Source organism: Rhincodon typus, chromosome 43, assembly GCF_021869965.1.
Source record: "Rhincodon typus isolate 14 chromosome 43, sRhiTyp1.1, whole genome shotgun sequence".
NCBI classification, from domain to species: domain Eukaryota; kingdom Metazoa; phylum Chordata; class Chondrichthyes; order Orectolobiformes; family Rhincodontidae; genus Rhincodon; species Rhincodon typus.
The window spans coordinates 8006393-8017366 of record NC_063374.1 but is presented as its reverse complement, the minus strand read 5'-3'; the positions used below and the strand labels follow the sequence as shown (position 1 = coordinate 8017366).

At 47.4% G+C, this 10974-nt stretch overlaps 1 protein-coding gene across 1 annotated transcript in view; it reads right to left on the bottom strand.

The window, feature by feature from the left end:
* Positions 1-2109: 2109 nt before the first annotated feature.
* Positions 2110-10974, bottom strand: part of LOC109936131 (EH domain-containing protein 1) — an 18763-nt gene continuing 9898 nt past the window's right edge. The window contains exons 3-4 of the mRNA XM_048619630.1: positions 8465-8629; positions 2110-4495 (exon numbers count right to left, since the gene is read on the bottom strand). Coding sequence (XP_048475587.1) covers positions 3971-4495; positions 8465-8629 — 690 coding nt within the window. The 3' untranslated portion in view covers positions 2110-3970. The remainder of the gene's footprint in view (positions 4496-8464; positions 8630-10974) is intronic.

Genomic DNA, 10974 nt, shown 5'->3' with positions numbered 1-10974 from the left:
CTTCCCCCCAATTATAGTAATCAAGCTCCTGTGGCATCTGTAGATTTTGGGAAGAAGTTAACTTCCCTGTGCAAACAGAAAATATTGGTTTAGTGCCTCTGCCATTTGAGTTTCCCTATTATCTTGCCATGTTCATCCCCTATAGGGCCAATATTTACTTTCACTGTTTTCTTCCTTTTTATGTATTTATAGAAGCTTTGGGTATCAGTGCTTTGTTTTCTGCTAATGTCCTTTCATAGTCCTGTAAATCCTGTCTATCTACAAGGCACAAGTCAGGAGTGTGATAGAATACTCTCCACTTGCCTGGATGGGTTCAGCCCCAACACTGAAGAAGCTCGACACCATCCAGGACAAAGCAGCCCCCACTTGATTGGCACCACATCCACAAACATCCCACTCCCTCCACCACCGACACTCAGCAGCATTTACAAGATGCAATGCAATTATAGTGCCAACCTGTACTACACTGAAAGCAGATGGCCACATGGGGGCATCACTACAAGGGTGAAAGCAAAAGGAATATGGCTACCCCTGCCTGGACAGAGGTGCGTGGGATCAAGTTGCATTAGGAAAATGGGGGGGCAGGGGTTCAGGAAGAGACTAGCACTGAGTATAAAGAGATGGGCCGGTTTTGTGCCAGACACTGACTTTTTTCAGAACCACCATCCTCTGTAGAGGTTCCCTGAAGCATTGCAGGATGCAGAAGCAGCTGTAAATTTGAGCTGATCCCTGCCGATTGTCAATATCGGTGGGGGCGCAGTATACCACTTCCCTACCCCACCCTCAAAAGCCCTGGCTAATTCAATCCCCTTTCTGACTTGAAGCAACATGGGACTCTCGGCAACAAAGAAAGTCAAAACCAATTCAGTACTAGGGGAAAATGACCCAACAGCTGGAATTGCATGGTGCCAGTTATTCTGGTCCCTGCAAGACCAGGAAAAAAAAACACCAAGCAGCTTTGCAGGACACCCACGTACAGAGATAGTTGCCCTGATTTTCTGGCTGCCTGCCATTTCAATACCCCACTGTGTTCCCGGGCCAACATCTATCTTGGGTTTTGCCTACAGTGCGCCAGCAAAGCTCAGTGCAAGTTGGAAGAACACTTCATTTTCTGCTTGGGGACCCCGCAGCTTTCGGGACACTATATAGAGTTCAAATCAGTTTAGGGTTTGAGTGCCTTCTCCCATGTTTTAACCCGAACACACCAGGCCCTATCACCATGTGGACTGCCACCGACTGTCAGCTACTCATTGTTCCAGACTGACTTATCCATTCACAGAAACAAATTGCTGGAGAAACTCAGGTCTGACAGCATGTGGAGAGAAATTAACATTTCAAGTCCAGAGACCCGACGGCTGCCCATTTCTCTCTGGGCTCCAGCTCTACCTATTGTTCACTCTTAACCCTTCTCACTCCAGTCCTTTAGCACATCATAGAATCAAATCAGAATCCCTAATGTGGAAACAGGGCCTTCGGCCCAACAAGTCCACAATGAACCTCAGAGGATCCCACCCAGACCCACCCCCCGTAACCCATCCAATCTACACATCCCTGGGCACTGTGGGGCAATTTAGCACAGACAATCCAACCTAACCTGCACATCTTTGGACTGTGGGAGGAAACCCACAGAGACACGGGGAGAATGTGCAAACTCCACACAGACAGTTGCCTCAGAACGGAATTGAACCTGGGTCCCTGGCGCACTGAGGCAGCAGTGCTAACCACTGAGCCACCATGCTGCCTACACCAACCTTTTCCAAACTGCCATCAGTTCTGAAGGGGTGTTAACTCTCTCTCTGCAGATGCTGCCACACCCACCAAGTTTTTCCAGGAATTTTTGGTTTGGACATTGAGAGCAACAGCTGACCTTCTCACTGGATTCCAGCTCCGATGTGTGCCACTAGGCTTACTTCTCAGGCTAACAGCCTTCCCCCCTCTTGCCCCACTGAGCTTGGTCAGTCAACTGATCAGGGCCAGACAGCCCGATCGTCTGCCACAGTACAGTGCTGGGGAGGCAGCACTGTCAATCCTATACAGAAGCCTCTCCTCCGGCCTGAACATCAGAAAAGCAGCACAGCACAATCAAAAACCCATACAGTGATAGCATAATTGGATTCCAATGTGCACATTGGTTTCAAACTGAAATCTTTATTTGTACATAGATCCAACAATTCTACAGTATACAGTGGAGATGGCAGAGCTGTTGGGTGCCAATTACAAAATGCAACAAGACAATCTGAGGGAAGGATGGTGGTGGATGGTGAGTGGCTTCAGTACCCAAGAGTACAGCTATTCACAGTCTGAAGAGTACCCTTCCTCTCACCCACTGCCCACCACATGATCTGAACACAAAGGTCATGCTACAAAGGGCCACGAGGTGGGGGGGCGGGGGCAAGACAGTAAAGCAGGGGGCATGAACTACAGAGACTGTACACTAAGGGCCTGCAGGAAGGCAGTGATGTGGCTGGCCATGACTAAACCACAGTTTGGTTCCTTACCAAGAGCTGCTGCAAAGACAAAGCGAGACAGGTAGGCAGCTGGTTGAGGAGAGTCAGAGAAACCAATACTGACACAAAGAGGCAGCAGAATGAGACAGACAGAGACACAGCTAGGTGGTAGAAACAGGCAAGATGAGGAAAGCAGTTAACCCCTCACTGAGGTGATACCCCATGGGCATCTCTCCACCCCTGCATCTCACATTCATCCCCACAGCAACTCCTTGCCCCCAGATGGGTGGAGATCATTGGTACAGCTCAGAGACAGAAGTCAGCTATCAGCTGAAACACTTTCATTAGCATGGCCCTGATGGTGTCTACAGGGTCTTTCCACAACTCTCCCCCCCTCCCAAATCAACCAGGATCCAAAAGGAGCAAGGTCACATCGAGGACGTGTCAAAGTCAGCTTTGGGGCAGCTCGCTGTCCAGCTGGGATCCTTTGAGAGCATTGTCATATTTGGAAAATAAACTGTACACTTGCACACACCAGTTTTTATCTCACACCTCTCCATGGCAGCGTGGGGCAGAGCTCCCACACTGTGCCATCTTTGATTCAATAACACTTAGACTGCTAAGACTCGTGGGGCAGCTCCACACTTCAGCCAGTGAAATAACAACAGCCTCTGACTGGGTCCATCAAGCTGTTGCCCCCCTCTTACTGCACATCCACCCAGGCCACAAACAGAGTGAGAGAGCATCTTCCCTACTCCTTAAGATCTGAAGTAGCAAATGGTGTTCCATCACTAGCCTCCTCCCACCCCCTGAAATCTGGAATTTAAAAGCCCCCCCAAAAAGGTGCATTTTTGTGTTTAAAAACATTCATTCACCATCAATTCAAACACATCTTAGAAAGTGACACTGGGATCTTTGATAACCTTTGTTTAAAAATGAAGACATTACGAGTGAAGGGCTGTGATAGACCAAGTGCCCCCTGGTGCGATGGCTCAAGAGTGGCTGTGGGTTGGGTCTGCACAGGTTGCTCCAAGTGGCAGAGTGTGCGGGTGTGGGTGGCATGCGTGCCCAAGAGGTCACTGTGGTAATCTGCTTGGTGGGTATGTGACAAAAATCAGTCACTAGTAGTTGCAGCAACTGAATGCAGGATCCAAATCTCAAGGTGGAGGGGGGTGGGTCATTCAATTCTACACTCCACCCTTGAGGAGGGGGGCACATCCTCAATGCTCCCAGGGCTGATGTGCACCAACCTGACCCTGGCCACTCAGTACATAGCGCACCTCTCGGGGCAACAAGCCTGTGCCAAAGTGCAGAGCTGTGCAGTGTGTCTTTAGCACATTTAAAGGAACCAAAGCACCCGAGAGGCAGGGTAAATGAAATCAAAGACATGGAGGTGTTCAAACCGGGTGATGAGTATGTCGACCACTTTGGTTAGCATTCCCACTGAAGTGGGAAGGGGAAGGGAGTAATGGGGAAGGGTGTTGGGAGGGCAGGAGAACAGGCTGTGGGGGGAGGATGGAGAGTCACTCCTGTCTCCGCTTGGAGGGTGGGACTAGATGCTCAGGCAGTTCATTGGGCAGCTCGTGGCCTTCCAGCTTGACCTTGATGAGGTGGTTGGCCAGGGCAAACTCCTCGTCGTCCAGCATGCCATCCTTGTCCACGTCAGCAAGCTTCCAGATCTTGCCCAGCACCGTGTTGGGCAGTTTCGACTTGACCATCTCCTTCTTGGCACTGGCGCCCGTCACCTTGCCATTGACCGGTGACAGGGTGTAGAAGATCTCGTCGTACATGGGCTTGTCCCTGCCCACCACCCACTCCACCTCGTCAATGCCCTCGCCTGCCCCCTCTCCATAGCCAGCACCAAACGGCCCGTTCATGGTGCCCTCAAAGGCGCCACCGTGAACAATTTGCTTGGGCATCTGAGCCTCCTCCTGGCGCACCATGGTCATTAGGCGGGCAATGTCATTGGCCAGCATGTCATCAACCATGTCCAACAGTTTGGGCTTGAGGCTCTGGAATTTGGTAAAATCCATTGTCTGCAAGTGTTCCTAAGACAGAAAAAAAACAATGTTACACAGGTCCTCAACGTCAACCCTAACCAGACCCTCATCACAAAGGTGACTTGGCACAGAAGCAGTCCCAATCTAGTATACCAGAGTATCAGCTCCACTCGAACCTCCTCCCATCTCCCTATGTGTGAGATGACTGCAGATGGAGGGGGGGCTCTGGTCAAAACAAGGTGGAGAAACTCAGCAGGCCCACTAGTGTCTGTGCAGACAGGAACAGTTAACGTTACAAATCTGGTATGACGTCTTCAGGGCTTTAAACTGCTTCTCTTTAGCAGACCTGCTAAATTTCTCCAGCACCTTGTTTTTATTTTTTGTATATGTCATCATCTCCCACATTTACACCTAAAAGGTGGAAAACAGGACATTTATTTCAACCACACCCATGGCAAGTCTCCCATTTTCTGGGTGAGGAGATTTCTCCTGGATCCCTGACTAGATTTCTTGGCATTTGTTGTATATGTGACGGCCTGTATTGATATGCCCTCCCACCCCCACCCCTTAAACAATCCTGTATCATCATTTAAATCTTCCCTACAGCCTTTCCAGTGCATCTATATCCTGTTTGTAACAGCAGTCAGAACTGCAGCTTCCAAGTATGGTCTAATCAGGATTCAATACAGACTCCACACAAACCACCCCCCAAACCTTGCTATGCAAGCCCTTCAGAAATGAAATCCAAACCTCGGCATGCTTTCTTTAAAATGGCCTTGCTAATTAGCAGTGCAATTTTTAAATAAATTCACTCTTGGGATGAAGCAACACTCACATGTTACCCATCCCCCACTGTCCTTGAATGGAACGTTTTTCAGCCATTTCAAAGGGATGTTAAGAGTCAACCACACAGACCAGACTGGGTAAGATTTCCATCTGGGAAGGACATTAGAGAACCAGATGGGCTTTTTTGGCAACAAGTTGACAGTGATCACATGGTCACCATTAGGCTATTAGCAGATTTTTGTTGAATTCAAATTTCACATGGGATTTGAACCCATGCTGCCTTTGTTCTGGATTACTCGTTTGACGACATTACCACTGTGCCACCACTTCTTGTAAAACAATTAGTGTTTTGTAGTCCTTCTATTCTCCTGCACATTCACCTTTCAGGTTTAAATGTCCTCCCTGATGAAATACACAAGCTCTCACTCCCTGGCATTTAATGTTATTTGTCAACCATTTGCTCCTTAGGGCTTTGTAGAATTTACAGTCATACAGCACGGAAACAGACCTTTCGGCCTAACTCATCCATGCTGACCATAATCCCAAACTAAACTAGTCCCACCTGCCTGCTCCTGGCCCATATCCCTCCAAACATTTCCCATTCACGTACCTATCAAAATGTCTTTTAAATAGTGTAACTGTACCCACATCCACCACTTCCTCAGGCAGTTCACTCCACACAAACTACTGTGTAAAAAAGTTGCCCCATGTCCTTTTTAAAATCTTTCTCCTCTTGCATTAAGCCTATGGCCTCTAGTTTTGGACTCCTCTACCGTGGGGAAAAGCATTTGGCTATTCACCTTAGAGTTTTACCAAATCATGAGGCATAGATAAGGTCACCCCTCAACTTCCGACACTCCAGTGAAAGACCCAGCCTATCGAGCCTCTCCTTTTAACTCTCACCCTCCAGTCTTGGTAGTGTCTGTGTACATCTTTTCTGCACTCTTTCCAATTTAATAAGATTTTCCTATAGCAGGGTGACCAGAACTGAATGCAGTATTCTAAAAAGCGGTCTCCTCTACAGCCTCAACATGACGTCCCAACTCATACACTCAATGCACTGACCAACGGAGGCAAGTGATCATTTGAGTCAATTCCAGAATTTTATTGAATTCAATTTCCACCATCTGCTGCAGTGGGATTTGAACCTGGATCTCCAGAACATTACCCAAGTGTCTCGATTAATAGTTTAGCTATTAGTATCAGTTAATCATCGAGCTAATAACCTCGATTACACCAGACCATTGCCTCCACATTTAATATATTAAGGGCAATTAGGTGGGCACTCAAACAGGGTAGACAAAGCCCAGGGATATACCTTGAGATAGTAAGAACTGCCAATGCTGGAGTCAGAGATAACAGTGTGGAGCTGGAGGAGCACAGGAATATACCTTTGCTGCCATCCTCCTCCGTATAGGTCACCCCTAGTTCAGCATCCTTCACAAATTTAGAAACTGCTAAATTCAAAGGCTGAATCATTTGCATAGAGCAAATATACCAATTTCCACCTTCAGAGACAGAAAACCTCCCACTGTGGGTTGCTAGCTGGCTTCAAGGCAAACCATTTTGCCATCTGCACCCTGACTTCACACGGCCAGACTTTCCAATCAGTGCCTGAAGAACCTTACATTAGGAATTGAGTGCCCAGATGGATTTACATCTCTGCATTACTTACTGGGCACTGGGAAGTGGAGATGAAAAAGAGAATGGCAAATATGTCAGGGGAAGGGAGAAATCAGTTGTGTTTGGGGAGCAGGGGGGGTGTGGTTTGGGTTGGTGGAGGAAGAAAAGAAGTTTAACATCAACTCAGCCACATAAAGACCAGCAGCAGCTCCTACACCAAGCAAGCCCAGACAGTTTAAAATAGCAGAGATAGTAGGAACTGCAGATGCTGGAGAATCTGCAATAACAAGGTGTAGAGCTGGATGAACACAGCAGGCCAAGCAGCAGAGGAACAGGAAGGCTGACGTTTCGGGCCTAGACTCTTCAAAATAGCACTTTATTTTGGGTGTGAACTTCAAGCTTTTGGGTTTGCCATAGTTCTGCTGAAGAACCACAAGAACCACTTTAAATACAGAAATACTCCAGGATAACAGAGCAGATCCAACTACTAAAACCCCTCTTGCCTTGTAAAGTCATCCGTCATTAGGCACTCCAGCTCCTTCTAAAATTCAGTCTACTGCCAACCCCAAAATAAAGTTTATACAATGGGTGGTGGCCTGTAAAAAAGGGAATCTTAAGCAGGGGAGAAGGATCTGAAGCAAGCTGTCCCCAGGCCATTACAGCCAGGGTTTGTGATTACTAGGTCAGTCACACCTTTACACCACTGATTGCCAAGCTGATCTGGAGCAGGAAGGGCTCTAAACAATATTGGGAAGCAAGATGCCATTCAGCCCCTCTGGTCCACCTTGCTCATTTTATCATGCTGCACTTGCTTTCCTTCTACTTCATATCCACAGACGCTCACTAATTCTGAAACAAGAGGTGGCATTCACCACCTCAGAAATATTCAGTGAACGCAGGAGTAGGCCATCTGGTCCCTCAAGCCTGCTCTGCCATTCAAAAGATTATGGCTAATCTTCTCATGGACTCCACTCCACTTACCCACCCGCTCACCATAACCCTTAATCCCTTTACTGTTCAAAAATCCATCATTGCCTTAAAAACATTCAACGAGGTAGCCTCAGCTGCCTCACTGGGCAGGGAATTCCACAGATTCACAACCTTCTGGGGCAAAGACATTCCTCCTCAGTTCAGTCCTAAATCTGCTCCGCCTTTGCCTTCTTGTTCTAGTTTCACTCACCAGTGGAAACAACCTCCCTATTTCTATTTTATCCATTCTCTTCATAATTTTGAGTGTGTCTATTGGATCACGCCCTCATTCTTCTAAATTCCAATGAGTGTAGCCCCAATCTACTCAATGCAACCCTCTCAACTCTGGGACAACCTGGTGAACCTCCTCTGCACCCCCTGCAGTGCCAGTTCACCCTTTAAGGAAACCAAAACTCCACACGTGAACACATGACTGATCTGTAACCTAACCCCATAAGCCATTACCCTATGTCCCTTAACACATTGGATTCACAGTGAAACCTCCCTTTGCAGCTAAACATTAGCTCTAACCTTTTGCGTTGGGGATGTGGTAGGGTACAGGGTGAAACATACGTCAGCAGGTAGTGATGTCAGGGAAGGAGGCTGGAGACAAAAGAAGGGGAGAATGTCAGCACTTACCTGCATCTTCTTCAGGTTGGGGAAGTCACCCGGAGAGATCTGATGCTCCCGTTCGATCTTCTGGTAGATGTCTCCGAGGCTGTTGATGAGTTCCTTCTTCTTGTTCTCCTTCCCGAAAACGCTCGGCATTTCCTTCTTTAGTGAGGAAATGATATAGGCGTGAACCTGGGAGAAGAGAAGAGACGAGACATTCACTGTTTGATGGGGTACCTGTTACTAACCATGTGGACCAGTGAACACACCATGGAGACTAGGTGGCCTGCAGGCTCGAAAGGACCAATACCAGGTTAGAAACACGAGTGACTCAGCTCAAAGTCAGCTGAAATTAAATACTGCTCCAGAGTTAGATGCTAAATATCGGATGGCTTTAGTGACCCTTTGGGGCTTCCATCCCTTATTTTGGTTCAATTTTGTTATCTTTTATTAAAAACGATGAGCAGGGGTTTGAGCTACGCGGAGAGGCTGGATAAGCTAGGACTATTTTCCAAGGAGTGTTGGAGGCTGAGGGGTGACCTTAGAGAAGTTTATAAAATCATGAGGGGCACGGATAGGGTGAATAGCCAAGGTCTTTTCCCCAGGGTAGGGGAATCAAACTAGAAGGGCATAGGTTAGGGAGAGGGGAGAGATTTAAAAGGGACCTAAGGAGCAACTTTTTCCACAGAGGGTGGTTCGTGCATGGAATGAGCTGCCAGAGGAGGTGGAGACGGCTGGTACAATTACAACATTTAAAAGGCAACTGGATGGGTATATGAGCCAAATGATGGCAAGTGGGACTAAATTTGGGATAGCTGGTTGGCATGGATGAGTTGGACCAAAGGGTCTGTTTCTGTGCTGTCCAGCTCCGACAGACAGCTCAGACTATTTAGGACATCAGTAGAACTTGTTGCACTTCAGAAGTGGGGCAACATGGGGAGCTTTACTCTAAGTAACCCATGCTGTAGCTGTCCAGGGAGTGTTTGATAGAGACAGTTACAGAAACTTCCACTTTAAGAATAGAGGGACACCGTATCCAATCTAGGCTAAACTAGGAGTCTTTGCCATTTGGAGAATGGTTCCACAGTGAATACTTCATTGCCTAGGCCCCATGCTCCCCAACTCCCTCCCTAAATCTCCCCACCACTTTCAGACACCTAAAACTGACCTCTGGCCAAGTTTTTAAGCTGCTTGTCCAAAGGTCTCATCGTCTGACTCAGTGCCTAATCTTGCTAATAAAGCGATTTAGTTTAAAAAAGGTGCATGCAAAGAGCATGATAAAAGTTAATTGCACTTCACAGTCTGAGGCAGAGTCAGTAGGATTTCAGGAGAGATAACCCAGCATTACACAACTGAGCAAGACTCAACAAGCCAAGACTCAGGCAGCCTGCACTACTGGTACTGGTTTAACCAGTGGGATTCAACGTACAAGCTGCATTTGTGAAATGTTCAACAGCGTCAGCAATAATTGGTGCTTTAAAACAGGCTGTGGGGGAGAAAAGAGCTGCCTCACATTAACCAGAGAGTGTGGAGAGAGTTGCAAACCAGCACAGGACTGGACTCAGCAGTGGACTGTGGAAAGGAATCTGACAGCAGCACAGACCATGGCTACAGTGAGCTGCACAGGGAAAGCAAACTGGAGGGGTTCCTATGGAATAAAGTGGAGGATGTGGGTACAGTTACAAGATTTAAAAGGCATTTGGATAAGTACATGAATAGGAAAGGTTTGGAGGGATATGGGCCAAGCGCAGGCAGGAGGCTTTAGTTCAGTTTGGGATTATGGTCAGCATGGACTGGTTGGACCAAAGGGTCTGGCTCCACGTTGTATGACTATGAAAGAACATCAATGCTGGAGTGCTGCCTCTAGTCCAGCCTTATCAGCTGATCCATACCCTACAGGCTTCCTGCCACTTCACTGCAGCCAGCAAGCAAAAACCCTGTGCAGCAAGTCAAATTAGCAACAAACTCTGATACAGAAAACAAAGAATGTCAGCTGCTGGAGATCCAAAACAAAACAGGGCATACTGGAGAGACTCAGCAGATCCTACAGTAGAGACCCAAAATATTTTTTCTTTTATTCATTCATGGGACGAGGGCATCGCTGGCTAGGCCCAGCATTTACTGCCGATCCTTAACTGCCTAGAGGGCAGTTCAGAGTCAACCACATTGCTGTGGGTCTGGAGTCACACGTAGGCCAGACCAGGTAAAGATGGCAGTTTCCTTCCCTAAAGAACATTAGTGATTCAGATGTGTTTTACCAACAATTGACAATGGATTCACAGTCATTAGACTCTTAATTCCAGATACTTAGAATTCAAATTCCACCATCTGCCATGGCAGGATTCGAACCCAGGTCCCAGAACACTCTAAGTCTCTGGATTAATAGTCCAGCTTTTTGTGATCTTTATAAATCACTTGGATGAGGAAGTGGAAAGGTGGGTTAATAGGTTTGCCCATGACACGAAGGATGTTGGAGTTGTGGACAGCGTAGAGGGCTGTTGTAGGTTGCAACGGGACATTAACAGGATGCAGAGCTG